The 27,877-nt window shown below is 62.0% G+C and overlaps 3 protein-coding genes across 5 annotated transcripts; all 3 read right to left on the minus strand.

The window, feature by feature from the left end:
• Positions 1-497: 497 nt before the first annotated feature.
• On the minus strand, positions 498-3,894 carry NUDT18 (nudix hydrolase 18). Its single transcript, XM_084883946.1, has 3 exons — positions 3,581-3,894; positions 2,250-2,463; positions 498-2,024 (listed from the first exon to the last, which is right to left on the minus strand). The coding sequence occupies exons 1-3, from the start codon at positions 3,740-3,742 to the stop codon at positions 1,423-1,425; spliced, it is 978 nt and encodes a 325-aa protein (XP_084740072.1). The 5' UTR covers positions 3,743-3,894; the 3' UTR covers positions 498-1,422.
• A 4,113-nt stretch (positions 3,895-8,007) lies between these two features.
• Positions 8,008-23,979, minus strand: HR (HR lysine demethylase and nuclear receptor corepressor). Of its 2 annotated transcripts, none has more exons than XM_084884183.1 (19): positions 23,826-23,979; positions 22,032-22,682; positions 20,573-21,341; positions 19,153-19,303; positions 18,891-19,075; positions 17,289-17,456; positions 15,956-16,045; positions 15,678-15,793; positions 14,755-14,836; positions 14,216-14,379; positions 13,861-14,097; positions 13,493-13,658; positions 13,249-13,318; positions 12,935-13,065; positions 12,695-12,814; positions 12,482-12,597; positions 9,910-10,074; positions 9,404-9,532; positions 8,008-9,219 (listed from the first exon to the last, which is right to left on the minus strand). In XM_084884183.1, the coding sequence occupies exons 2-19, from the start codon at positions 22,641-22,643 to the stop codon at positions 9,157-9,159; spliced, it is 3,534 nt and encodes a 1,177-aa protein (XP_084740309.1). In that variant the 5' UTR covers positions 22,644-22,682; positions 23,826-23,979; the 3' UTR covers positions 8,008-9,156. The 2 variants fall into 2 exon arrangements, with proteins under 2 accessions (XP_084740309.1, XP_084740310.1); XM_084884184.1 differs by having other exon boundaries at positions 17,289-17,453; positions 23,826-23,964.
• Position 23,980: 1 nt separating this feature from the next.
• On the minus strand, positions 23,981-26,748 carry HRURF (HR upstream open reading frame). 2 transcript variants are annotated; one of them, XM_084884185.1, is made up of 2 exons: positions 26,630-26,748; positions 23,981-24,425 (listed from the first exon to the last, which is right to left on the minus strand). In XM_084884185.1, the coding sequence occupies exon 2, from the start codon at positions 24,085-24,087 to the stop codon at positions 23,983-23,985; it is 105 nt and encodes a 34-aa protein (XP_084740311.1). In that variant the 5' UTR covers positions 24,088-24,425; positions 26,630-26,748; the 3' UTR covers positions 23,981-23,982. The 2 variants fall into 2 exon arrangements, with proteins under 2 accessions (XP_084740311.1, XP_084740312.1); XM_084884186.1 differs by lacking the exon at positions 26,630-26,748 and adding an exon at positions 25,810-25,914.
• Between the last annotated feature and the right edge of the window lie 1,129 nt (positions 26,749-27,877).

A 27,877-nucleotide genomic window follows, 5' to 3' on the forward strand; every position in this document is an offset into this window, starting at 1 on the left:
GGGCAAGCTGAAGACCAAGAGGGCTGGCCAGTGGTTCTTGCCTCGGTGCATGTTACAATAGAATCACTAGGGCGGCTTTCGCCAGTGCCCCAGCCCGACCCTCCGTGAGACACATCGGTGGGTGGTTTTTAAAGCTCTCCAGGTGATTCGCATGGGCACCCACAGTTGGGAACTGCCATGGGCTAAATAATGGGTGCAGATACCATGGCCCTTTGCCGTGGAGATGGACTGGGGGGGGTCCCTCAGACACTGGGAGAAGTGAGCGAGAGGGAGCGGGTTCTGCTCCACATTAGGAGATATTTATCCCCGGATGGACAGGAGGACTCCTACTACGGACAGCCCCACAGGCCAGAAAGGGAGACAAGATGTGGCCAGGAGAGACAGGCAGCAGCTGGGGGGTCCCCCAGTCCTTCATTCAGGGCTAGAAGGTGGTGACGTCAGCAGGGAAGCCCAACCAAGCGTTTCCCAGCTCGGAATCGGAGATCTAGACTTCAGATGCAGTGAGGAGCACACAGTGTGTTTTTTTTTTAGTTTTCCTTTACATTTTAGTCAAGTCCTTTTCTTTAAACAATTTCTACGATGATTCGGTCGGGCTAAGGGGAAATGAGAGGATTTGGGTTTGGTTTGGGCTGGAGTTATAAAAAAGGCAGAGGCAAGAGCCAGGCGCCCGGCTGCAGAGCGACTGGGGAGGGATCAGCCCAAGAAGGAAATCCAGGCCCGGGCAGCTCTCGACTCCTCGCCTGCCCGAAGCTTCCCTGGCAATCTCACTGCTCGAGACTTGGAGGGGATGTGGTCACGTCCTACCTGGCAGGCAAGGCGAAGAGGCCTCAGTGGGCCCGAGTCAGGCCGAGGTGGACAGCAGGAAGCCTGCCTGCTCCCAGCTCCCAGCTCCCAGGCCGGCCCCTGCCGTGGCAGCCTGCGGTCTGGCAAGGCCTCGGTGGGACAAGGGGAGGAGCTTCTCCTCTGAGGGCAGCCCCCCCTTCCTGCTCACTTCCTCCCCACAGACACATTTAGGCAGGAAGGCAAAGCAAGCAATCTGTTTACTCAGCAAAGGTCACAGTCCCTGGAGTGACCTCCTCCATATTCTAAGCGCCCGAGAACCTGGTGTAGAAGAGAAGATGCTGTCTGGGGTTCAGATCGTTCCCATATCCCCTTAGGGAGCAGCGCCCTCATTGTTCCTCCCGGAAACCGAGTCCTCGAGCTCTGGACTCCTTGCTCGGTTAAAGGCCCTGTCCCTTCCGGTGCCATGTAGGGGCCTGCTCGTGGTAAGGAGAGATGGAAGCCCCCTGAGAAGCAGGAGACCTGTCCTGCTCCCAACACAACGGGATCCCCGATTGCCAACCTCCTGCCTCCCCGAGAGGGAGGCGAAACCACGGTGGAGGGAGCACAGACGGCAGCTCCGTGTCTCCTCGTGGCCCCTTTCTACCCGTTGACTGGGACAACAGATGATTCCTGAAGCCTCTGGAAGAGCTGGCTTTGCAGGTCTCCCTCCACCACCTCCCTCCAAACAAAGTTCTCACCCCGAACCTCGGGGGGCTCGTTGTGGGTCCCTGGGTTCCGGAAAGCCACGGTCACCAGCACGTTCAGGCAGATGCCGTCGTTGTGGCCTCTGCCCAGGTGCTGCAGGCCCAGCAGCCCCTTGGTCTCCACGGCCAAGTGGTGCAGAGTCAGGCAGTCCTGCAGCAGCCGCAAGACGGCCATGTGGAGGCCACCCCTCTGCTCCATCGGGGTGAAGCCACAGGCCGTGATGGGCAAGTGAGGCGCCCCCACCGTGCCCACCAACACCCACACGGTCTGGGTGTCCACGCTGGTAAAGGTGGCCACGAGCCGCTGGCACACCAGGCTGCAGGGAAGCTCCTGGGGCAGAATGCGAGGGTGCCTGGCCTGGTGGCGGTACTGGGCAGCCAGTTCAACCAGGGCCAGGATGTCCTGGGCTCGCAGAGGAGTGGCCAGGGAGGTCCGTGGGTACCAGCACGCCTGCAGGGACTCTGCGTCTGCCTCCTGGGAAGTCTTGAGAACTCCACCTGGGGGGAGGGGAGGGAGAGAGGGTCTGCGCTGAGAGAAGTGCGAGGCCTGGCAAAGCCAACAGCCGCCGAGGCGCTCTAACCCTGACTCTGAGGCCGGAGAACCTGGAGATGCCAGGCTTGTAGCAGCCAGAACAGGGGCTGATCTCTCACCCGAGGACGAGCAGGGGGAAAGCTACCCACTGCCCCTTGCCCACGCTGCCACCAGGTGTGCCGTGCCAGTACCTGTGGGCTGAGCCAGGAACGCGAAGCGGATCCAGGCGGGGCCCCGCTCCTCCACGCACAGCAGTGTCAGGGGCTCGCAGAGCAGCCCGGCCTCCTCCTTCACCTCCCGCTGCAGGGCCTCCACGATGGTCTCCCCAGGCTCCATTCTCCCCGCGGGCAGGTACCACGCCCCATAGCACTCTTTCTTGGCCTCCTGGATCATGAGCACCTCATCCTGAGGGGAGACAAAATCCTCACCCTCACACCGCCAGGCTGGGATTAGCAGACTTCCCTTGCCCTGGGGCCAGATCATATCTTTTTTTTTTTTTAATATATTTTATTAACTTTTCACAGAGAGGAAGGGAGAGATACAGAAAGCTAGAAACATCGATGAGAGAGAAACATCGATCAGCTGCCTCCTGCACCCCTCCCCACTGGGGATGTGCCCACAACCAAGGTACATGCCCTTGACCGGAATCGAACCTGGGACCCTTCAGTCTGCAGGCTGACGCTCTATCCACTGAGCCAAACTGGTTTCAGCCAGATCATATCTTAAACACGATCACTCAGGACCCCCTTACTAGAGGACACACTCAAACTGTTGAGCTTTCCTAGGCAATGGCCCTTGAGTGGCTGCCAGCGACAGCTGTCTCTCTCTGCAATTTATCCTTTTGCAATCGGACTTCCGTTGCAGAAAGGGGCTGAGATTCCTGGGAGCTGCTTCAGGGGCTGGGGTTCAGACCCCACAGTGGGGGTTGCCATGTGTCCTGCACTGTCTGCATATGTTCCTGTCTCTCTCACCTCCCCTCTTGGTTTGCAAACTGCTGTGGCCTGTCCTCACACGGAAGTCTAGGCTTTGAAACATGACCCCACTGACACCCCCATATAACTCCTACCTAAGGCCTTGGCCCCTTCTAGCTTTTGCACGGGAATTTGTACTAGATCAGCACCAAAAAGAGCATCCCACAGGAGTGAGGGTTGCTGCCAGTGGGACCCGGGGGAGGTCTCTGCAGCAGTGAACAGTCTTAGAGCCCTCTCCGCCAGCCTGTGCTAGCTACCTTGTGGGAAAAGGAAGAGGAATGAGACAGCACTCCCCATTGGGCACTGAGGCCTAGTGGGGTGAGATGAACACACTCCTGGGCTCGGTTTTCTCCTCGGTGCGTCTGACAATCTGACAGTCGCAGGGTTCAGAGTTCGGCGCACAAGGTTCAGGTGTCAAAATGACTGCTTTGCAACACGGGGAAGCGCCACCCACAAACAAGCGCTGGCTCCTGCCGGTAGGTCCTCGGTCCCCACGGGGCTGGCTGCGCGCTCCGGGCCCCGGCGGCGGGCGCGGGCGGGCGGACGCTCACCTGCTCGTTGAGGAACACGGCCAGCACCACGTAGCAGACGTTCCTCCGCAGCTGCGCGGGCGCCCGCAGCTCCCCGGCCGGCTCCGAGTCCCAGCTCTGCACCGGCAGCCCCTGCCCCGCCAGCACGGCTTCCAGCTCCCCCGTCAGGCCTTCCGAGGCCATGGGGTCCCCCGGGAGGCGGCGGCGGCGGCCCGCAGACCCGCTAGGCCCGGTGCAGAGCGACCAGTGGGGGTGACGCGGGGGGCGCCCGCGGGGCGTTGCCTGGGCCTCGGTCCCCTCCCCCGCGGGCCTTCGCTGGGGGCTCACGGACCAACGCGGAAGCGCCGGCCGAGCCGCGGCCGCTGATAGGCTGCGCTTCCCCGCGGCTGGCCCGGATTGGCTGACCCGCGTCCGTCATCGCGGAGGCGGGGCCAGTCCGGGCGCTGCGGACGCCACCCGGTTGGGGCGTCTCTGCCCGTCCCTCCTCGCCCTCTCCGGGCGCCTCTGGCCGCCGGCCTCGCCAACATCTCCGGCGCTCACAGGTCCGCACCGGCTCTGATGGTTGCGTCATCCTGCCTGTGGGCTGCGGAGCGCTGCGGTAGCCAGCGACGGTGACGTCACAAGCAGAATGACGTCACGGAGGTCTGGGGCCGTGGGTGTAATGTATTGTCCAGCTTTTTGGTCATAAACATTGCCCAAATGGTCACCAGCATTGCCCAAATGATCACTTCCTAAATAACCTCTTTTTTTTTTTTCCACCAAAAATGTAACAGGGAACATGTGCTCCTGCCTTGGAGGAGATTCTGATCTAGTTGGGAAGGTAAATGTAGACACATAATAAAAAGTCAACTCAGGGTTATAAGCCAAGTGCTAAATGACTGGTTTGAGCTGGAGGCGTGACAGCGCTCAGAGGAGGGAGGGAGCAGGGCCAGGATGCTCAAGGTGTGGCTGGCAGTGGGAGAAGGGGGATTCGGGGCAGAGAAAGGTCCTGGGATCTGTGTCCCAGCCCCCTGACTGGCATCTCCTATTGTTTCAGCACCCTCTACCCTGCAGCCCGGGAGCCCTAGGCCAACAGGGGCCAGTTTCTGCTCCTCCATCTCTGTTGCCCGCACCCCCGGCTGGCTTGGCCTGCCGCTCTGAGAGCAGGGTGTGGATTTTGGCGAGCTCCCGCTTCTCTCCCAGCCTGACCTTTCTTCCTCAGAGCTTCCTTTAACCACCTCTCAGGACAGGAAGGCAGGGCCAGCCGGAGCGAAACTGTGAAGCCAGCCAAATCTGGGATCCTCAGTTAGGCCTCCCCTTTCCCTCCTGCTGCCTTTGTGTACCTCCCTTTGTGTGTGTGTTGGGCGTGGGGGTGGGGGTGGGTGGGAGGGGTGTCAGTCGCTTGCTGGAACAGACAAGGCATTGGACTTACGCCAGATGCCAGATGCCCGACCTCTGCCCACTGGCTGGCTGTGTCCCTGGATAAGTTGTGAGCATCAGTGTCCCCAGCTGCGGGTTGGCTCACAGCTCTTCCTTCACAGGGTTCTTGGGAAAGTGAGATGTCCATGGCTGTTTGCCAGGCAGCCCACCAACTGCCCCCACCCCCGGCCGGACCCCTCTGGCCACAGCACTTGTTGCTACAACACAAAGGCCCACTTTCATGAAGAGTGCCTCCAGGGCCACCATGGAACCAGGCTCAGCCACACCAGGTCTACCTCCTGAGGCCCTTCTCACACCTGAGCTGTGAGATCCCTGGAGGCGGGTGCTGTGTTAGGCTGTGGGCCCACAATCTTTGGAGGCACTTGGCGACGCTGCTGCTCCCAGCCCCAGACCTGTTGCCTCCCAGACAGCTGAACTCACCAGCCTCAGAGGCCCCTAGAGCTGCAGAGCCACCTGTTAACATAGTGTGTGTGTGTGTGTGTGTACCCCAGTTTTCCCATCTGTGAAGTGGGGACAGCATTTGTCTCAGACTCCTTTCTGCCTCCCGGGGATGATTTGAGAGAGAATGAGGTCATGTCTGGGCAGGGCTGTGAGAGCCGCAGAGGCAGCCTAAGATAAACACCAGGCGGCCTGACGGCCCCAAAGAGCAAAGACTTCAACCAACCGCGGCTCCACTCCCCCCATTATCGCTGGGAAAAGTGCTCCGCGCCTCTGAAGTGGCCCTAATCACCGCTGCGGTGAGGAGCACGGGAGGCAGCCGTGGACGCTGCTTATAAACTGCGAAGGGCAGCCCTGGCGAAGCCCTGGGAGCCGAGGGAGACAACAGGAGGCAGGCTTTCTCGGGCTTTGGGAGGAGGGGAGCACACCCCAGACCGAGGCAGGAGCGGCCCTGAGACACCTGGGTAAAGCTGATGGATGGGGGGCTGAGACAGAAACCTGCAGGACCAGACACAAAGCAAGGTCTCCGTCAAGGCTGCCGCTCTGTGCCCTCCATTTCCAGAGCGGGAAGATGGCTGGCAGGTGGGGTGGCCATGCAGCGGGTGGCCAAGAGGGTCCACACCACACAATGCCCACAGGAGGGAAGCCTGAGCCAGCCATTCCAGGGCCCAGGGACCCACTTACGCGTGTGAGCAGGAGGGCAGAGGGAAGTGTAGGCAACCTCAGAAACCAATGGGAGGGCACCGGCAGGCAGGGTGGGCAAGGGTGTCGGTCACACCGGAGTTGGCCACAGAGCAGCAAACCCTGGCCCTTATCAAAGTGGGAAGGGCAAGGAGGGCAGGAGCCCAGGGTTAGGGAGGAGGTCTGGCTTCAGCCTGGGCGATGCCACTAGCTAGCTTGCTGTGTTCTGGGGGAAAACCACCTCTACCGTCGAGGTCATTGGTAAGACACAGGCAGAAGTGAATCCTGAAACAGAATGGACATGAAGGGAAGACTAGTGTATCTCAATCAAGCCTGTGGCTCAGTTAATAGTGTTGTATGGAAACCAATGTCTTGTTTGTTTTGTGTTTTTTAAAAATATATTTAATTGATTTTCCACAGAGAGGAAGGGAGAGCTAGAAATGTCGATGAGAGAAATGTCGACCAGCTGCCTCCTGCACACCCCACCACCGGGGATGTGCCCACAACCAAGGTACATGCCTTTGACCGGAATTAAACCGGGGACCCTTCAGTCCGCAGGCCAAACTGAGCCAAACTGGTTTCGGTCCAATGTCTTAGTTTTGATCACTGTGCCATGGTAATGTACCATGTTAACATGAGAGGAAGCTGGCTGAAGGAGAACTGGGAATGGTCTGTGCTATTTTTGTGACTCGGTTGTGAATCTACAATCATTTAAAAACTAAGAATCTAGAAAATGTACTTCATCAGAAAAAAGGAAAGAGGCAGCATAAAGTCTGCACCCCTGAGGTCACTTCCGGCGCTGAGGCTATGCCTCGCTGTCAGGGCCAGCGAGAGGCTGGGGGTGACGGTGGACAGTGGGGTTGCTGGGAAAAGCAGAGGCCTAAAGGGCAGGGCTGGGCTGGGCGGGGGACAAGCTAAGCCTCCGTAAGGAAGAGGGTCACCAAGAGTCTCAAGTCTCAAGGCCAGTCCCCACTTGAACTGGCTTCATCCCCTGTCCAGTCCTGGGACATGTGGCCCACCTGCTGTTTGCATGGAGTCAGACCCGATATTCCCCGGAGGGCACTGTGACCACAGGCCGAGGTCTGTGGGGAAGAAAGAGGCCCCTGGCAGAGCCACCCCCCTCTGCTCAGAGGAAGGACCCTGTGTTCGGTGTTCTGAGGTGACATCAGGACAAGGCTACATAAGGCGAAGTGTAGGTAGGGATGGGTCACCCGGTGCCACTTGGAACAGGATCAGCTATAAAGTGCATGTATTGGAAGGAGGACAGAGCAGACAGCAGAGCCATCTGCAAAGGCCATTAAGCCCCAAGTAAATGAGGCAGCTGGAGTCAGGACACTTGGTTCAAATCCCAATTCTGCCACTAAAATTGCAGTGTGACCTTGGGTGACTCACGTACCCTCCAGCCTGCCTGTTTCCTCTCCTGAAGAATAAAAACAAGTAGCAATCTACCTCAAAACCATGATACGGGATCAAATGAGATCACTTAAATGAAAACAGTGGCACCGTAAGGTGTAGGGGTCCCTTAAATTTTTCTTTTGTTTTTCTATCGCATGAAAATGATCTAGCTTTGCAGACAATGGGGAAACCTTTTTTTTTTTTTTTTTTTTTTAAACGAAGGATGGCTATGTGAGTCATGGCAAAGCCACTTAAGGGAATATAAGCAATCATTAATAATGAAGGTTAGGTGGCAACCCAGAAAATGATCACCGGAGTGTTTGTTAATAGAGAGAAACCGAGTAAAAAGCATACCAATCCAACTGCATGTAAAACAGATCCTTTAAACGAAAAAATACTAAGAGGAGATATACCCAGATACTACCTGTGTTTGGGTTGAGAGTGAGTGGAGGTGGAATTACAGGTGACATGTCTTATTTCCTACATGTTCTGAAAGTGTATGAAATTTATAATAAAAAAATTATTTTATTTAAAAAAAAACCACACATTTCCCGAACCACCGCAGAACAAGAGTGGGGGCATGCTGGGCTGAGGTGTGCTAGGACAGGGGAACAGGCAGAGCCACACCAGAGAGCCCTGGGGATAGGGAGGGGCTGCCAACCGGCTCAGGCAGCAGGCCAGGCCCTGGCCAGGGCCCTCCTGGGCCACACTCCCGGAGCTCCGAGTCAGATAGGACGGAAGAGATGGGGTAGCCTGGACTTTTCGGGGAGGGCTGGGGTCAAAGCCACCTTGTGCTGTGCCCCGGGGTTCTGCCTTGCTGTTGTCGCTACCTCTGAGGGTTCCATCTGCTTCTCCGTGGGAGGGAGGGACCCAGGTCCGGGGAAGAAGAGCAGGCAAGGGTGCTTGAGGCCCCTGTCAGGGACAGCCCAGCTCCTGCCCACCCGGTTCCATTTCCATGTCTCCCCACCCTCCCCAATCCATGTGGCCAGCAGGAGCAGGGCCAACCACACTGGCCTGGTGGCTTTCAGAAAACAACAGACTTTAATGGAAAACAGGAAGGAGGGAGGCGAGAGGAGGGAGCGGGAACAGGGCCTCACCCCTATCATTCCCTTTGGCCAAGCCTGGGGTGTGTGTCCTGAGGCCACCCCCTCCCCACACCTCCCAGCTCTCCCTCGAACAAGAGGGCAGGATTTCAGTGGCCCCTTGTCCAGATGCCTGCAGTGCATGGGCGCCCGGAGTCCCGTGAGGAGGTGGGTGGTATAACAGAGCTTGGCACAGGGGCGATAGCAGGAGATGAGGGAGCAAAAGGTGTTGCTTAAGCCAGAGTGATTCCCAAAGTCCCCCAAGGAAAGGCTGTTTGTCTCCTGGGTTGGGGGGCGGGGGTTGAAGGGCGTCAGCCACCCCCAGTGTGGGCCTGATACCATGGAGGGGGCGTAGGGGCGGAGCAGGTGCCAGCCTGCGAAGGGCAGGGGTGAACCTCAGTGGCACTGTGGTTGTTGGCTTTAGGGCCCAGGTTAGAAGCGGGAAACAGAGTATCCTGCTCGTACCCAGAGTGGTGCTTGTGGAAGTGACCAAAGGTCCCCAAGCCCCCAGCGTCGTCTCTGCTTATGCTGTGCCTGAGCTGAGCACCTGGTCTACCTGCCCTCCAGACCCCCGGGACCTCTCTATTTGGCCTCCTGTAATGTTCCCACAGCCAACTTCACTGCTTGGAACACAGCCCAGTCCACCTAGGAGGAAACGAGAGGACACCGAGTTCACAATTGCATTCGTGGGCTCTCCCCACCAAGAACTCCCTCGCTGGCCCCGGCTAGCTGCTTGCCGGGCACAGGGCTGTGTCTGCTACGCCACCCCAGCTGGGCCACAGGAGGACTTGGGAAGCACAGCCAGCTTCCTGGCCAGCGTCATCCTCACCTGGGCACAAAGCAGGCGGCAGTCAGGGGACAGGCTGGATCCCTGGTGGCAGAGCTGAGCAGAGAGGGCAGAGGTCTCAGGGGACATGAAGTGCTGAGTGACGCTCACTGTGCTTACCAGGCCCTGCACCTGTGCCAGGAAGGAGGCGAACAGGAGGGTCAGTGGAGACTCATGCTGCCCACCTTGGTCCTGAGCTCTGCTTCCCATAATGGCCCCGCCCAGCGCTCAGAGACCGGAGGCTCTGGATCCAGCTCCAGCATCCCCAAGGGCAGGGCCAAAACCAGGCCAAGGGGATGCCAGAGATGGCACAGGCAGAGCCAGCACCCACGGACCCAAAGCCCCGCTCAAGGATGCCACAGTGGGAGCGTGCTTCCTGCCCAGCCCAGGTCCCCGGGTCTGGAGAGGGACGAGGCCATACCAGGCGGGGGATGCAGCATCGCTGTGCTGCTGTTCGCGCTGTTTCTGGCATTCTGAGCTCTCAGCAGAGCCCCGGCCCCGGGACCCACCTGGTGGGGAGCCCCCGCGGGGACCAGCACGGCCTCGCCGGGGGCCTGCAGCAGGGTCCAGCAGCTCACACCCCACTCCTCCCGCAGGCGCCGCCGGAGCCCTGCGTCCAGGTAGCAGCTGCCCGGGGTGCCAGGCTCCAGGTTGCCAGCCCCCGCCGGACACACCTACGAAGAGAAAGGGCAATGAGCGAGGGCGGGAGGCAAGGGCAGGGCTGTCGAAGGCCGGGGCACAGACTTCTCAAGGGCTGTGGGCATTGGAAAAAGCTGAGTGCTCAAGTCATTCACATATATATATATATGAATATATATATATATATATATGAATATTTATATAAATGAATATTTATATATATATATATAATTTTCATTGATTTCAGAGAGGAAGGGAGAGGGACAGAGAGATAGAAACATCAATGATGAGAGAGAATCACTGATCAGCTGCTTCCTGCATCACCCCCACCCCACCCCACCCCCGAGATCGAGCCCACAACCCAGGCATGTGCCCTGGCCAGAATCCAACCCAGGACCCCTCAGTCCGCAAGCAGACGCTCTATCCACTGAGCCAAACCATCCAGGGCTGAGTGTTCAAGTCTTTTTTTTTTTTTTTTTTAATATATTTTGTTGATTTTTTACAGAGAGGAAGAGAGAGGGATAGATAGTTAGAAACATCAGTGAGAGAGAATCATTGACCCCCAAATGGGGATGTGCCTGCAACCAAGGTACATGCCCTTGACCGGAATCGAACCTGAGACCTTTCAGTCCGCAGGCCGATGCTCTATCCACTGAGCCAAACCGACCAGGGCTGTGTTCAAGTCTTGAAGGGCAAGCAGACAGGACACAGGAGGGAGAAAAAGGGGCTGGGTGGTGAGGGGCTGCAGCCACTAAGGTTGGCAGACTGGAGATTTGGCTGAAAGGAGCTTAGAGGAAAGGATTAAGGGCCCTGAGGTGAGGGGGGTCTAAATCCCTGCTTTCCCTGAAGCCAGATTCCGTGAGGAGCCTGTGTCCCTGGCCCTGGGCCCTCTCCTCCCTCACTCAAACATCCCCCTCCCTCCAAACCCAGGAAGACACCCTGAATATTCCAACTCATGAACTTGCTGTACCAGCAGCTCTTAACCAGGATCCCAGCAAACATCGGAATTGTGTGCTAAATTGTAGGTGATTAGGTATTCCTGGAGAGAAAATCCAAATTCGTCTAAGATCCCAGATGCAGAAGCAGCAAGGACACACAGAAGTTTCGATGCCCAGTGGATGGGCAGGCTGGCCCGTCCAGGCCAAGGCCTCTGAAGCCAGCACAGCCATGGGGGCAGCTTCGCCAGCCAAACCCGAGCAGGGAGCTCCTTGGGCAGACAGGGACTGGCAGAGGCCAGAGAAGATGCCAGGGAATGCCTACAGAGGCTGACACCAGCGGAACCCACCCCTTCAGCTAGAGTCTAGCTCAGCAATGGTCTCTGGGCTTAGGGCTCCAAGGCTGAGCCACAGGAAGGGGAGACGTGAAGCCAGGTTGGACCCTAGGGTAGCTCCAGGCAGGAGCCAAGGCTCCTTTGACCCCGCCTCCCCAGTTCAAGTTCATCCTGTGGCTAGGTCAGTGCTTCCCAGGCCACCCAGTGAGACTACACCCCTCAGACTCCCCATGAGTCATTGGATTTGGCCATATGGGACTGGCCACACCCAGACCAGGTGAGGCCATGTGGGTATGAAGGGATGCTTCTGTCTGCTCCCCTCTGCAGATGTGTTCCAGCATCTGTGTGTGCATCTGCAGATCTACATGTGCCTGTCCACATGTCTGCAGATGTGCGTGCCTGTGGGCAGGAGGGTGGTGGTGGGCAGCCGTGTTGACATCTGCATGTGTGCGTGTGAGCATAGGCCTCAGCAGGGGTGACACTTGGTGGACATCTTTTCCCCGGAACAACCCGAGCTCAGCCAGACTTTGAACCTGGACCTGCCCTAACCTCAACGCGGGCCCCAGCCTTTGGGCCTTCCTGCCTCCTGCTCCCCTTCCCTTCCCCTGCCCCTCAGTGTGGTCCAGCCTCTCCCGACACCTGCCACGTGGCCTCCTTCAGCCCTTACTTGCTAGCTTCTCAAGGAGCACCCCCTCGTGAGATGGAGATGACTTAAGGGAGCGTAGCAGGGGGGCATCTCAGACGGGCTCCCCTTTGCCTGTGTAGGGGAGGCCCCAGGAGGAGCCTGGGGGAGTGACCTGGGATGGGAACAGCTGTAAGCTCGGGCCCCAGCTCCACCACTCAGCCTGTTTCCCTCATCTGCAAAATGGGAAAGCAGCATGTGTGTATGAAGGAGGGGAGTGACCATGACTGAGATAACGGACCAAGGCCTCAATACAGTGACTCGCCGGCAGCAACTCCGAGTCCATTTCACCACCTCAACCCCTTGCTGTGCACCCACCGCATGACTCCCACCAGGTCCCAGTCCGCGCTCTCTGCACATGCGTGTGAGTCGAGGCTCACCTGAGGGGTTGGGGGTGGGGAGCACACCGATAACACAGACAGGGAGGGCTCCTGGGGTGGGAGCAGAGGGGCTGCATCGGGGAAGGGCAGGGTCCCGGCTCCCTCCTCACCATCTGGAGAAAGCGGCGGATGCGTTGAGCGTCCTGTGCCCGGAACACGTGCCACACAGCGCTGACCTGGCTGCCAGGAGACCAGAGCCCCTCCCCGTCCAGGCCTGAGAGGAAGTCTGAGGGAGAAAGACAGCTCAGGAGGGCCCAGGGCAGGCAGACACCGCACCTCGCATCCGCAGCTTGTCCCCACCCTGCTTCCGCCCGAGGGCCCACCTTTCTGCGCCCGGTGCCAGGCAGGCATCGAGGCTTCCGCGCGCACCAGGATGCTGACCAGGTCAGTCACCTCCACACAGAGGTTCTTGGTCCCCAGGTGCCCACGGTGCGGGCTCACACCTGCACGGAGACGGAGAAAGGAATGTTGGGAAAGACAGTTGGGAAGAGGTCTCAGACGTACAGGCACAGGGATGACAGGAATGGGGGCAGGGACTGGGCAGCAGGGCAGAGCACACTCACCATAGGCTGCCCACAGCTGGGGCTCCAGTGGACACAGGGCAGGGCCCGGCGGGAGGTAGGAAGCCAGGTTGAGTTTCCCGTGTGGGGCACAGTACTCCGGGAGGGGCAGGCTGGCAGCCAGGTTCTCCAGCCTGTAGGGGAGGAGTCACGCCCGGCAGGCTCAACCCGGGCACCAGAGACGCCGTCAAAGCCCTCCACTACAGGGGTAATTCCCAGGGGCAAGCAGAGTGTGCCAAGGGTCACAGGTGGAGGTAAGGAGGAGAGGAGGGAGGGCAGGGGGGTGAGGGAGGGCCAGTCCTCGGTCCCATACACACCTGCTTGTGTCCTCAGCCCGCAGAGCTCTGTGCAGCAGGAGGATGGAGCCCTCAGAGGACTTTGGGCGAACTAGAGGGGAACAGAAAGGCCATTGCCCAGGGGCCCTGTCCCCGGGGCAGCAACACAGTCCTGTTCCTGCCCTGGGCCCTGCTTCCAGCTGCCCCCAGGGTCACTCTGGGCCTCCGCTGCCCCCTGGCTCTGGCTGGCTCCCAGTGCCCTCTACCCCACACCAAAGACACTTACTCTCAGGCCGGGAGAATCCATCCCAGAAGGCCGCAGTGCCCAGGTTTGTGGGCTGGGGAGGCCCGAGGGGGGTCAGCGCCTGCACCTGGCCTCCGAGCGCCTCCAGAGCCTCGGTCCCCCACAGGCTGCCTTGCAATGTCCTCTGAATCCCTGACACCAACACAGGCTGTAGTGGAGGGGATGGGGACACGGGGAGAAAGATGGGCTGCCCGACATGCTCAGGCTGGGGTGTGTGCTGTAGAGACCGCCAGAACAGCGTGGGGGTCAGCCCCGGCTGCTCGCTCTGAGTGACGGGCCGGGCTCAGGGCCCAGGGCCCCGAGGGGAGGCGAGGCTGTGAGAGCCGGCCGTGGGGTGGTGAGAGCCTCACCTGGCCCTGCCGCCAGTGCTCCTGGAAGAGGCGGAAGGCTCCCCGAGGCCTGGGCTCCTGCAGCCACAGCAGAGCTCCCGGCGGAGGCGGCCGCGGCCGCACCGGGGAGAGGGGCAGGCCCAGACCCTTGCGCAGGCCGGGCCCGGCCCGCAGCCCCGGCCCCAGGGCTTTCTCCTGGATCTTCCGCTCCACCACCTGCGCGATGATGCTGTCCAGGATGTTGGTGATTCGGTCATCCTACGGGGGGCACGGGGTGGCAGAAAGCAGAGGGACTCAGGACCTGCCGACCCTGCAGGGAGGGCCAGCCCCATCTCTGCCCCCGGCGTCTCCCCACCCGCCTCATGTCCTTACTCACACTGGGCAGGGCTGGAGTGACAGGGGCAAAGGCCATGTGTATCCGCTCGTGCCCCAAGCAGAGTTTGACGGCGGTGGAGGCCAGCAGTTCACAGAGAGAGGGGCAAGGCAGGGGCCCCCGGCTGGCACGGTCCTCGGCAGGCGTCTCTGTGGAGTCCAGGGTCTCTGTTGAGGAGAAAACCAGTGAAGGCTTCCCCTTCCTCTCACGGCTCCGTTGCCCACATGCTCCTCCTCTCTCGGGGCCGAGCCCACGCTCTCCTCCTCGCTGGCTTGCCCCTCGCTCTGGATGCGCTCGCCTCCCACCCCCCAGCTCCCCTGAGGGCTCGGAAGGGGCTCTGGCTAGAAAGAGATTAGGAGGCTTGTCCCAGATTTTGTGTAGATTTACTTTCTCTGGAGTGACTTGAGAAGAGTGACAGCGACTGGGGGAGGTGGTGGCTGAAGCCATTCCAATCTCTCCCGAGGCATCCGGCCCCCCCACCCCCGCTCCCCCGCCACCCGGCATGCCCACCCCAGTCTGAAAGAGGGCCAGGGGCCGCTCACCCGCTTTGATGTCCTTGGTCCTGTTGGTGTCCTCCTTGCAGGAAGGTTGTGGGGTTGGGGTGTTTTTCTCTCTCGGCTCCTTCTGTTAAACCCATCCGCCACCCCCCAGTCCAAACAGAGATTTTAGAATGGCAAAGGCAACTCAATCCAACTCAACCCACAAGCATTCACAACGGACTCCTGCAGGTCCTAAAATCACGTTTACAAGAAGCAAAAGGTTATGTGGCGCTGGGTGGGGAAAAGTTGCTCATGGTGCCGTACAATCTAAAGTACTCCGGAACAGGCTCAAATAAGCAGAGGGGCACGTTACTGATGTCAAACTGATCGTGGTGGCATTACAGACCACTGTCATTTTCTTCCCTATACCTGTCCGTATCTTCCAAATTTTCCACCACGGGTATGTAGCATGGAGTATGACATGCAAAAGGCATTCCACAAACTACTTCTTGAATGAATAACTTTTATTTAAAAAAAAAAAAACTCTCAAGCTTCATAAAAGCTTTGCAAAATGCCTATCTAGCACCTGCTCTGGGATAGGTGCAGGGAATACTGAGATGAGCCAATGTCCTGCCGGCAGGCGTCTGTGCCGGGATGTGGACAGACATGACAGGGAAGCACGCCCCTCTGGCATGATGTGGCAAGTGCTGAGCTGGAGCACGCACAGCGTGGATAGGAGCTCTGGCTGCGCACAGTGAGGCTTCTGCTGGGCAGGGCATGGGGGGCGGGGGTGGGACAGATGCCAGCACTGGCTCCATGGACCCACATCCCCAAGGGAGGGTGGGAAGCAGCCTGACGTCCCTCTTCATTCCCGTCAAAAGAGAGGGGCCAGACCCCGCCAAGGCCCACAATGTGCAGTTGCATAGTCGCATGCGCCATCCTGGGGCCCACCGGCTAGCACGCTGCTGCCGTGCCATGCCTCTCACCTGCTGGCCCCCATCCCCAGGGGCCCACACCTGGGCATCGGCTTGGCAGGGACAGTGCTCCCGGATATCAAACTTGATCCAGACCTGGTGCATCGCCGCGCTCAGCTCTGCCAAAGCTGGAGGCGGGCGGGGAGATGGGAGTTGGGTGGTGAGTGCAGACAAGAGGCAGCCCTGTGCTGCTTGACCTCACCAGCCAGGAGGGCACAGCATCCAAACAGGAAGCCGCTCTCCCCCAGGACCCGCCCCCTGCGTGCCTCCACCCCTCCACCATGACTCACCCTGGCTGGAAACAAACTGGGTGAGCATCAGGGAAGAGGCGCTGTGCCCAGCCTCCTGGGCACACTCCTCCGTGGGCTGCTCCGGAGAGCCTGTGGGGTGGAAAGGGAGAAGCTGCAGGTCAGAAAACGAAGGCACGCACAGGTTAAGGTCAGGGAAGAAGGGTAGGAGGACTGATATCTAAGCAACCCATAAAGAATGGGCTTTCTGGGACGCTAGGGTTCGGCTGGGACAGTACGAGCCTTTGCCTTTGGAACACAGACGCTCTAATATGCTGATGGGAGTTGCCAAACTCCATAATGACTGCGCAGAATAGAGTGTTCTGAACGTGTCTACCCTGGAACTCTTTCTGGCCATGTCTGTGAGCACGCCGGGCAATTTTAAGCCCTCCTGTGGCAGAGCGGAGCCCAGGAGAGGAAAGCTTGCCGAGAACAGTGAAAAGAACTGGACCTGGAATCAGAAGCGGAGTCTAAATCCTGGGCCAGCCCTGACCGGTTTGGCTCAGTGGATAGAGCATCGGCCTGTAGACTGAAAGGTCCCAGGTTCGATTCCTGTCAGGGGCATGTACCTTGATTGCGGGCACATCCCCAGTAGGGGGTTTGCAGGAGGCAGCTGATCGATGTTTCTAACTCTCTATCCCTCTCTCTCCTCTCTGTAAAAAAATCAATAAAATATATTTAAAAAAAATAATAATAATGCCGAAACCGGTTTGGCTCAATAAATGGAGCGTCGGCTTGGGGACTGAAGGGTCCCGGGTTCGATTCCGGTCAGGGGCATGTGCCTTGGTTGTGGGCATATCCCCAGTGGGGGGTGTGCAAGAGGCAGCTGATCGATGACTCTCTCTGATCGATGTTTCTAACTCTGTATCTCTCTCCCTTCCTCTCTGTACCAAATCAATAAAAATATATATTTAAAAAATAAATAAATAAATAAATAAATAAATAAATAATAAATAAATCCGGGCCCAACACTTAGTAGCTGTGTACCTTGGATGAGTCATTTAACGTCTGTGAGGTTTTTCTAATCTGGAATATAGAGGCAAAAACACCCACCTCGCAGTGTTGTAAGGTTTAAAAAGGAGCAAACTGACAAAATGGGAGGCACAGAGGAGGCCCCCGACTCCGTTTAAGGGGGGGAAGGACGCAGGCATGGCCCTCAGGTCTGGGGAGAGGGGATCTGCTCTCTGGGGCACTGGGCAGTGGTGGCTGATGCTGGGGCCTGGGAGGGCGGCTTTCTTGGAGAGAGGCAGCCAAGAAATGGCCACAAACCTTAGAGCAGGCCGTCCGAGGCCCCAGTCCCAGTCCTCCCACCCTCGGCCCCGGGCTCCTTTCCTACCTGCTTTCTCCCTGGCCCTGCCAGCACCCGCCATGCGACCACAGGCCACACACAGCCGGTGGCTGCAGCGGGGGCAGCTCCAGTGGGTGTTGAAGAGGCCATGGTGGCAGCGGCTGCAGCAGCCTGGAACGCCTGGGTCGTCCTCTGTCCTGGCCGGCCCCTGGCCTGCTGACCCCGGGAGAGAACAGGGTCAGAGCGGGCTCGCGCCCAGGCCCCTTTGGGCGTCCTCCTGTGGCAGACCTGCCTGCAGGAGAAGCAGGAACAGTTTCCACCAAGGAGCTGCCCCGGAAGGGAAACAGGCCCCTCCCAGATGCCCCCGCTTACTCGACAGCCCTGGACAGAACCTCCCCGGAGCCATCGTCTCCAGAAGCCCTCCCAGGGGCGGTGCAGGCCCCTATCCCCAGTTCCTGCCCCACGGATTTCCCCCTTGGCTCTCAATTACCAACCCACACCACTTCCAACACATTCCTTCACCCACCCCCCTCCCTCCCGCCCAAGTTGGCTTTCTTCAGGGCACTCCGCATCGAGGAGGAAAGTTTAAGAGGCCTTGCCTTCCCTCACCCAGAGTTTCAGACTACCCTGTTCCCCCGAAAATAAGACAGTGTCTTATATTAATTTTTTCTCCCAAAGTTGCGCTAGGTCTTATTTTCAGGGGATGTCTTATCTGTCCATGCGCTAGGTCTTATTTTCGGGGAAACGCGGTAGCTCTCACTGATAGGTGCAAGGACGCCAGTGAGCAAATGTTCATTTATTCACTCAACAAACACCGTGCCCCGACCGGGGCTAGGGACTGGGACTTAGAGCTAGTCAGGCCTTGGCTCTTGCCCTCCCAGGGCCCACCTTCCAGGGGGAGATGGACCCATAAATGTGGCGACGATGAAGGTCCCACAGAGTGGGTGCTGGGTGTGAGAATGCCATGGAGACGGAGGGTGGGGCTGATGGGGGCAGGCTCATAAATGGGTGATGAGTAAGTTTTCATTCACCAGGTGGGAGGGGAGGGGAAGGAGCAGAAAGTGCCAGGGCCAGGAGGGGTGGACGAGCCCAGGGGAGCCGGGGAGCCGGGAAGGTGAATTGGGGTGCCGGGAATTCGGGTTCAGGGAGTGGCAGGGGCTGATGAAAGGGGATAGGGCTGGGCCTTCTGGGACGAGAGGGAGCCGCCATGAAATGATGCAGGAGGAAGAGCCTGGAGCCAGGGGGACTGCACAGCCCCAGACACCAGCCCAAGTCCTCCCAGCCTCCGAGGGCCCGGGAGCCTCACCACCCAGCCAGCCTTCCTCATGCGCCACCCGCAGGGAGCTCCCCGCCTTCGGGTGCCCTTACAGACACTTGGCACCCAGTCTTGTTTCCCCAACAAGCCTGGCGCTCTCAGACAGTGGGCTGGACCAGGTTTTGTACCTTCCCGACATCCGCCTCCCAGGTCAGAAACCAGAAAACACCGTGACTAAGAGCCTTAGCCGGGAATAAGGGCAAAGCAGGGCGGGTGTCCTCCCGAGCGGGAGGACCGGGCAGTGCCGGCGGGAAGGAGGGGCCCCCACTCCCCGTGCTCCTTGTGAAAGCACCAGGCTCTCCTGGGTTCCCCAATGCCCTGGGGGTGCCGCTCACCTTCCCGCTGGGCCCAGGCCAGGGCCTCCCGCTCTCTCCGCAGCAGGCGGCACAGCCGGTCCCCCAAACCGCTCAGGAGGTGTTTGGCGAGGCCCACGCTGGGCCCGGCCCTGGGGCCGGAGCCTCCTCCCTCCTCGGAGCTGGCTGCCGAGTCTTCCTCCTGCTGCTCCCCTCCCAGAGAGGATCTGGAGACAGGGCAGAGGGAGGTGAGGAGGGAGCCCCACACGGGAGGACGTGGGGACATCCGGGGGCCAGGGCTCACCTGGGCGCTTGCTGGGAGTGGCAGGCCAGCCCTCCCGCCTCTCTCGCCGCCTGGGCACAGCTCTGGCACTGCGCGACGCCTGCCCGGGGAGCTGAGCAAGGTGCATCCTGACGCCCTGGGTCCTGCAGGCTGGCCCTGCCGTCTCGGGGTCCTGAGAGGACAATGCAGCTGGTCAGGGGTCTGGGCCTCCCAGGCCCTGCCTTAGCCCCCCAGCTGTCCACATGCAGAACCAGCCTGGTCTTTAGGCCAGCCCCCCGAGGCCTGACTTGGAACCAGTGAGAGGGGACCAGGCAGCTCGAAGCTTCACAAAAAAAGTCCACGAGAGGAGCCTGATGATGACTGATGGAACTGAGAGGAGGGTCAGGTGCGCCGAGCCCCAGGCCGGGGCAGCTCGGGTGATGATCCCGACCCAAGTTCAAGATGCAGCCAGTGTAGACTTTGGATTGCTCCACGGGGAGCTTAGCGATGCCGCTGGCGGCGTGACAGCGTGAGAAGACAATCCATCCCCACGTGGAGGAACGGAGGGTGCCGGAAGGTGAGAAGGCCAGGGCGTTTCAACACAGACCACAGGTGCAGTAACCCAAGAAGGCTAAGAGGTCAAAGGCTTCCTAGCCCGGGCGCAGGCCTGCGAGAGTGTGGACAGACCCGCACCAGGTGCAGGGTGCTCGGGCACGGCCATTGAGAGAGTCCGCATCCAGGCCCAGCGGCAGTTCAGGGGGCCAAGGGCCCGAGGTGATCCCGGAGAACGGAGGCGGGGCTGGCAGTGCCCGAGCGTTCCTCTGTGAAGGGCAGAGCGTGACACAGGGGTCTGGGATGTGCCCAGAGCACCAACACGGCCAGAGTCCAAACGGAGCTTCCGTGGTCCAGCTGGCCAGGGGAGTTGTTTGTCCCGGAGGCAGGACAAGGGGTCCCTCGGGAGAAGGCAGTCCTCCAGACGGGAGCTGTGGCACAGACCGGCACGAAGGCGCACGTTTACTGGGTGCTAAGTGCCAGGAGTTCTTCCGAGCCTTCTCTGTGAGTTCCATCACGTGACCTTCGCAGGAGCCTCGATGGGGCGGGTGCCACCTTCGCCCCCATTTTGTAAGTGCAGAAACGGAGGCGCGGAGAGGTGAAGCGGCCAGCTTGCGGCCAGGCGGCTGCCAGTCAGCCAAAGCCAGGACCCAGGCTCTCTGACTCCAGAGCCCAAGCTCGCACCGTGTCATTACCCTGCCACCAACACACCAGGGCTTCGGGAGGAGGCGGACAGAAATAGAAGCCACTTGCTTGAAGGCCCCGGGCCTGGAGATGTGGAGGCCCTCCCAACAGATGCTGGCCCGACCCACTCGTAAAGGACCCCTGACCCCACCGCCTTACAGAGCTCGGGGCTTGCTGCCCCCTCCCCCCCAAGCGGGGCCCACGCAGCCCCTCCCCTGCCCCTTACCTCTGCGGTCAGCCTGCAGCTCTGCCTCCGCCTTGTTTTCCAGGGACGAGTCCAGGACGTCCTGCCCTGCGCTGCCCGGGAAAGGGTCAGGGGGGCGCTTGGCAGCTGGGCTGCCGGCCACTCCCTGGACCTCAGGGCTACTTGCCCTCTTGAGGGCCCGAAGCGGGGCGACTGCTGGGCTCTCCTCCTCCCCACCGGGGCAGCCCCCCGGGCACCCAAACTGCTCAGAGTGTCTTGTCAGCCATGTCTTCTTCAGCTTGGTGTGGTGGTTGGGCGGGCAGGCCCTGGGACCGGAGGCCTTGCTTGCTTCCTCGATGGACTCACTGGACCCCCTCGAGCCCCCCTCCCGGCCCTCCTGGCACTTCCCACAAGGGCTAAGGCCTCCATCTCCGGCGGGTGGGTGGGGTGAGTAACAGCCCCCCGGGGTGGTGGGAGGCCCGGGAGAGGGGCACCTCGATGCGGCCGACGGCCTCAGCTGGTACCCAAGGCCCCCGCCGCCGCCCGGCACAGTCCAGACATTGCCAAGGCCCGGGGGACAGGTGGGCCAGGGGGTCCGGGGGACAGTGTCTGGATGCCCCAGGAGGAGTGGGCAAAGATTCTGATGCCTGCTGAGGCCCGGCTCCCCGTCCCTCGGGTGGAGTGAAGGGCCCTCTGCCTCCCCGCTCCTCTGGAGAGGCACGCCAGGGGCTAAGCCCAGCAACCCAGGTTCCACAGCGGCCAACGGCTCCTTCGCCAGCCTGAGAATACTCGGATCCTTATGGCAGAAACCCTGAAGAGAGGAGAAAGGATTAAGCACGTGCTGACTTTGGTTCCCAGTTGCTTCAAAAGAAGCAAACAAACGGAAGGGCTGTGAAAACATGGAAGAGCCCACATCTCACATACTGATTCATAGGCACTGCTCCTCCTACGCACCGCCCCACGGCCCTGGCCACCCCCAGGTCATCCCCCCCCCGACCCCTCCGGGGTTTCTCAGACCTCCCCACAATCCAGCCACTAAAGGGCTCGTGCCTGGCACAGCCAAAGGGCCGCCAGCAACTCTCTGGATTATATGATGCCCTGTACCATTCCCGTTTTAAATAGCTTAGGTCTCATCCCCGGGCATGGGGGTTGCCTGTGGGGGAGGTGTCCCAGACACGGGCCTCCTCGGGACTGCCTGCACCTCTTCCCAGAGAGAGGGCTTTGTCTGCCGACTCCCAGGGCCTTGTTCTGAGTGGACAATGGATGAGTCAGTCCCTGAAACGGCCCGCGGGCAGGGGAGGCCTAGTGAGATGGAGGTGCTTAGAGGATGAACTGCTTAGCCTTGATTCTGTCTGAGCTCACAGGCTCCTCTGTTTGGGTGCTGCCTTGTATGTGTTTTTTTTTTCTCATCAGGATGGAAGGGCAGGGTGGTGTGGCCCTGAACGGGGCTGCCTGAGGACCCCTGCGTTCCCTGGCATGGCCTGCTACGTACAGCACTCACCTTGCTGCCTAAGCTGAAAGCAGAGGGCACTTTGGGCTGGCCCCCTGAGTACACCCAGGGGTGCGGGGCCAGGGGCCAGTCGCACGGACGCTCTGGAGGCAGGCTGGACACCAGGTAGGGTGGTAAGCAGGCGGGCACCCAGAAGGGAGCTCGCTCCAAGATCTTGGTCTCCAGAAGGAAGGGGCAGTGCAAGGGCCGGAAGGCCACAGGGTCACTTTTGGGATGGCCGCCGCCGTGCTCAGGAATCAGGGGGCCGTAGCGAGGCGGGCACGCGGACCCGTACAATGCCAGCGGGTGGGTGAGCATGGCCTCCTTCCAGCGCAGCCCCTCCTTGCCGCTCAGCCAGCCGGCCTTCCTCTCCCCGTTCCGGGCGCCTTCGCCCTCCACCAGCGGGAGCGTGTCCTTGGGGCCCTGAGGGAAGCCGGGGGGAAGCCAGGAGTCTGGGGTGCTCAGGACACCCCTCCAGAAGGGAGCCGGCTCTCCCAGGCACAGGGCCCCGTGGCGCAGGCCGTCGCGTGGCAGGGCACTCGGCTCTCGTCCCACGATGCCGTTCTCGGGGGCGGTCTTCTCCCAGGCCGGGGTGTCCCTCAGGAAGCTGGGCGTACTCTCCATCACTCTCCTGCCCTCATGGGGCTCTCCCAGAGGGGGTCCCTGAGGCATAACCACCAAAATACGAGCTTCTCAGGCACTCTGCCCCACGCACAGAGCGGGTACCGCCCTGGCAACGCCAAGCCGGCTCAAACCAGTAAAGCAAGTGCCAACCCACAGCCGGGATCCACGCTGCCTGCCCACATGCGGCTGGGAGACCCGCTTGGGTGGGATGCAGCCGTGCAAAAGGCCATCCCTACCCTCAAATACCGGGGATCTGACAGGCCCCCTGGGCCTGAGCCCCTCGGTAGAGACGGCTGTGTCTAAGGTGACACGCCTCCCAGACCCAGGCACAGGCCATGGGGAAGGAAGGGGGCGAGAACCCAAAGGGTGAGCTGGGTGGAAACGGCTGTCCTGGAGACAGGAGGACGGGATCCTGGCCCTGCCTCAGCCGCCGCTGTGCCACTTCGGGCAAGTCCCGTCACTCCTCTGGGCCTCGGGGTGCCATTGTACAAAACAGGGCTAGGAAAGCGGCGGTCCCAGAAGCCTCTTCCCAGACGGCAGTCTGTGTGTCTGGGGGTGCTGCTTGCCCACCCCCACCGCTCGGCCCCGCCCAGGCTCATCGGGGTGGGAAGGGCAGGCTGGGCAGGCTGGAGTCACTGGGGGAGAGCCTCCGGGCAGGGCCGGCTGGTACTGCTTCCCACACCTGGGCAGCCACCTCTGCCTCTCCCCGCCCCGCGCTCTCCGGTTTTCTGGCTTCCGAACGCGTCCCAGGACGCCTGCAGAGTACGCAGGGATCTCCGCCGGGCCCCCAAGGGGAGGAGCGGGCCGCACGGGAGAGGAGGATTAGGGACCTCAGCGGGCATGGGCAAAGCTACCCCTGTCCAGTGGGCAGTGCCAGAGCCACCGGCGGCCACAGTCACCGTAGCCCGGCGGGAGGGAGGGAGGGTGGGAAGGAGGCGGGGAAAGCGGGCTGCACCCCAGACAGAGGCAAAGGAGGGAAAATTGAACGAGGAGCGTGAGAAGGACCAGAGTGACAGGTGGCACCAGAGCCACAGGGCTCCCTCTTGGCGGGCCCTGGGGGAAGCCCCGGGCCGGAGCCGGCACGGAGAGCTCCCGGGTTTTCTGGGGACACCGCTCCATCGGGCCCCTTAGGTTTGGGGTGTGTGGCCCTGACCAGAGGAGCGCGGGGAGCCCGTTGCTTACCTGCGCTTCACGGGCCGGGGGCGGCTCGGGCGGCGGTCCTCGGGGCCGGCGCCGGGCGCTCGCTCCCCATGGGCGAGGCCTGGTTCCCCGCGCGCTCCGGGCTCAGCGCGCCGGCGCTCTCTCCTCTCTCTCTCTCCCCCGGGGCGGCCGGGGCGCTCTAGGGCCGCAGGTTGGAGGGGTCGGACTCCGGGATCTGCAGGATGCGGCACACGGCGCGGATCGGCCGCACCAGCTTTTGGGCCGAGGCAGTGGGCTGCGCCATGGGACGCGGAGACTCCGTGCTGCGCCGCGGGGAGGGCCGAGTCGGGGCCAGGGAGCGGGGTCCCCGGAGCGAGAGGGCGAGTCGGGCCGGGGGAGCGCGCGCCCCGGGTCGGAGACGGCCGGCCGAGTGGGGGAGAGGCCTGGGGGGGCCGGGGGAGGGGGTCGTGCCTGGAAGGGGGCGCCGATCCCGGGACCCGGCAGGGAGCACCAGCGAGGGCGCAAAGCGGCGGCTAGTGGAGGGAGAGCGCGGCGGGGAGCGCAGCGGGACCTCCGATCGCCATCGCCAGACGCGCAAATGAGAGCGGGGAAGCTGCTCCGCCGGTTTCCTCCTCCGGCGCCCTGCGGGGAACAGGAGCCCGTGACTCGCCGGCCCCGCCCGGGCCTGCCCCCGCCCAGGCCCCGGGGGCTTCCGCCAACGCCCCGGCGATGCCACCGGCCGCGCACGGGGAGAATGAGCCCTTTGTTCCCCCCTCCCCCCGCGGCACCCGGGCGCCTGCGAGAGAGGCTCCCCGGGGGCAGCGTGCCAGCTTCCCAGCCGCCCCACCCTCCCGTGGGCCCGGCCCCGGAGCCTGGCAGGCGGGCAGCACCCCCACCATAGGTGCCAAGCCCGGGAACTGGAGCAAAGGGCGGGAGGGGCCGGACCGGGCCACCGCGGGGCGGGGTGCCCCCTGGGGTGCTAGGGCGAGCGGCTGGCTGCGAGGGGCAGTGCCAGAGCTGGCAGGGGCGGCCGGGTTCTCACGGGTCAGTGATGGGCACTCTGACCCGCGCCAGCCGGCCCTGTGCCTGCTGGACCACGGCTCCCTCGGGCCTCTCCAGCGCTGGTTGGTACATGGGCACAGCCTGCAGGCGGTGTCTGCGCTGCCTCCTCCTCACCTGGCCAAGCTGCTCCTCACCTTCTAACCCGAGCCCCCTCCCAGGGCCCAATGGCACCGTTTCCGGTGGTGCCAGCCATTGCGGGGGGGGGGGGGGGGGGCTCTGTCTGCCCTGCTCTAAGGGCCTCGGTCTCACCCAGTGTCTGGGCGGAGGTGGGTCAGCGCCCCCGCCTGCTCCAGCCCCACGTTCTGGGGTCTGCCCCCGGCCCTGCTCCCTGCACTCCCAGGCCCAGCGCTGGAGAGGAGCCCATGGGAGTGGCTCCTGGGAAGGAACAGAGCGGAGGAGAGGAAATGGGAAAGCAGGGCACCCTCCACCCGAGGAAGCATCCCGGCTCCTCTGCGGGGGTGGTTCCAGAGCACAGACACAAACAGACAGATTCAAACACACACAGGCAGATTCAGACACACACAGAAACCCACACGCCCAACGGGCGCTTCCCTTCCCCTCCGGCTCCCACCTCCCACCCCGAGATTCCCTGCCTCCCCGCGGAGGCCATCCCTGGCCGGCCGGCACCCCACCCACCCCAGCCCACCCAGGGGCCGGTGTCTGTGGTGCCCCGTGGGTCCCAGGTCACACCACCCCTGGAGAGGGGGCTCTCCTTCCAGGAGACGGGAGGGAGGGGTCCTTTCACAGCCGAGGGAAGAGGGGGGTCCGAGGAGAGGGGGGCCTGAGGGGCTGGCCCCGGCCGGACTTGCATCAGGTTGGCTTGGATTCCCTGGCCGCCGGGCTCCCCCTCCCCCTCCCCTTCCCCAGGCCAGTTCTGCGGCTGGGCAAGCTGGTAGGGGTTGTTTACTTGACTGAGTTATTAACACTCCCTTCCTCCCCCAGTTCCCCTGAGGGGCGGCCAGACCTGAGTGTGCCAGGGGCAATGATTGCGGAGGGTCTACCACCGGCTGCCACCCCCAGCCCCAGCCTCCCCCTCCCAAGCTGGCTCCGGGGTGCAGATGGGAGCTGGGGTGCGCCTGTGGTCCCCCATCTGTGTCCTCCGGCAGCTGAAGCTTGTGGGAGAGTGGGGGGGGGGGAGTGGAGATTCCTGCGGCTTGGGGCCTGGAAGAGGCTGGGCGGGGGAGGGGGGGAGCCTGGGCTGTTGGGGTGGGGGGGGCCGGGTGGAGGCTAAGGGCCTGTCACTGGCATCCCCAAAGAGGATGGGGACGGTCCCAGGGGAGCAGGAACAGACACCTCCCTCCATCCCACCTCCCCACCCCCCACCCCCACCCCCGCTGCCATGTCTGCTTTGTCAGGTCACGGTCTCTGGATTAGACCAGGACTCTCAGGACAGGCTTCTGAGATGCCCAGAGGGCGGGGGCGGGGGTGGGGGTGAGGCAGGGGAAGGAGCCCCTTTCCCCCCTCGCCCAGCTCCCCATCCTGCCCCACGGCCCATGCCCCAGGCCCACACCGCCCTGGGAGCCTGAGGGCTGAGCAGAGCCGAGGAGACACACAAAAGACACAAACACAAGGAGGAAAGCCACACAACACGTGGACACAACGCCGGGCCGGTGGGCAAAGGATGCTGACCGCAGCCCCCAGACGCGCGTGGGCCCCCCCTGCCCCACGGCGAGCCCTCACACACGGCCACACGCGTACACACGCAGGGAGACACATCCGTGCTGACAGGCGCAGCAGCACTCAGCAGCCAGCCGGTGCCCTCACGCTGTCCCCGAGCCCCTTACCTGGCCCAGCTCAGTGCTCCCGGGCGGAGCAGCCCCCAGCCCCGGGGAGGGCAGCCGGCGGGGGCGGGGAAGGAGCCCCGGAGAGCCGGGCCAAGCTGCCACTAATCCGGGCGGGGAGAGGGGGGGCACCCACGTCAGAGCGGGGACTGCCGGGTGGAGGGCATCTGAGGACATCCCCTCCCACACACGCGGCCGTCTGGGCACCTAGCCCTATTTCCCCAGCCCCTCCATCCTTCAGACAGCTGAGGCAGGCCTACCCCCACCCCACCCCCCACCCTCGTGGCGACGCCTGGGGCGGGGGCATGGGGAGGGGGAACACGGGGCAAATCCTCCCAGGACCGGGAGGAGGGGGGAGGGAGGGAAGTGTGGCGATGCTCTGGGAGCCTGAAGGGAGCACTGCAGCAGATGCCCCCGCGGCCCCTCTCACCCACCCCCTCACCCCCCTGACCTAATTCCTCTTCCCAGTCCCAGCCTCCCCGCGGTCCCCCCCCACTCCCCTCAGGGCGACCTCACCACCTGGCAGAGAAAGCCAGCGCGTTCTGCCCTGCTCAGGACCTCTGACCCAGCGACTTCCACTCTGGGCAGAGGGCACCCTCCTCCAGCCTGGCTTCTGCCCCCCCCGCCCCCCCATCCAACCAACCACTGGATATGCCAGCCCCTGATGCCGGATGGGGATCTAGGGGCGAAGGCCTGAGTGCTCATGGCTTCAGCCTCCTCAGGGGTGGGGCAGTGCCAGCCAGGGCTGCCCAACTCAACTCCCGGGCCAGGGCTGTGTTGAAACGAGGGGCTAACTCCGCTGCCACCACTGAGCGTGGCAGCTAAAAATACAGCAGTGGGGCCGGTGCGCACAGAGGCCAGAGCCGGGGAAGGGGGACCAGGACATGGAGGGGCCGCAGGGGGACTTAGGAGCCAAATGCAAGGTGCAGGGAAGGTGGGCACTGATGTGCCCAGCAGGGAGTCGGCAACTCTGTGCTTCAGGCCAGCCCTCATCCTGCTGGAGGCAGCGAGCACACTGATGGGTAATGGGAGGCTAGGGGTGGTGGGCAGGCCAGGGCACAGCCTAGCCTTCCCCTGGGGGCCAGGCCAGAGAGGGTAAGGGCACCCGTGCGGAGGGAGGCAGCGCTGGCAGATGCCCCGCGGTCCTCAGAGGGAACAGGCAGGCTCTGAAGGGAGGCCAGCCCACGCCCAGTGCCCGGGCTCAGGAGCACTTGCAGGCCTGGCCAGAAATGCCCCAGAACCTGGAATCCT

This window comes from Pipistrellus hanaki (genome assembly GCF_964339955.1).
Source record: "Pipistrellus hanaki genome assembly, chromosome: 5".
Taxonomy (NCBI): Eukaryota; Metazoa; Chordata; class Mammalia; order Chiroptera; family Vespertilionidae; genus Pipistrellus; species Pipistrellus hanaki.

Coding starts and splice junctions, on each gene's coding strand:
- NUDT18 (XM_084883946.1), bottom strand. CDS start 3,742: ATGGCCTCGGAAGGCCTGACGGGGGAGCTGGAAGCCGTGCTGGCGGGG. Junction 2,464..3,580: donor CCGTGTTCCTCAACGAGCAG/GTGAGCGTCCGC, acceptor GTCTCCCCTCAG/GATGAGGTGCTCATGATCCA. Junction 2,025..2,249: donor GTTCCTGGCTCAGCCCACAG/GTACTGGCACGG, acceptor CCCTCCCCCCAG/GTGGAGTTCTCAAGACTTCC.
- HRURF (XM_084884185.1), bottom strand. CDS start 24,087: ATGGCGCAGCCCACTGCCTCGGCCCAAAAGCTGGTGCGGCCGATCCGC.
- HR (XM_084884183.1), bottom strand. CDS start 22,643: ATGGAGAGTACGCCCAGCTTCCTGAGGGACACCCCGGCCTGGGAGAAG. Junction 19,304..20,572: donor GCTGCAGGCTGACCGCAGAG/GTAAGGGGCAGG, acceptor TTGTCCTCTCAG/GACCCCGAGACGGCAGGGCC. Junction 10,075..12,481: donor TCCGCCGCTTTCTCCAGATG/GTGAGGAGGGAG, acceptor TTCTCTTCGTAG/GTGTGTCCGGCGGGGGCTGG.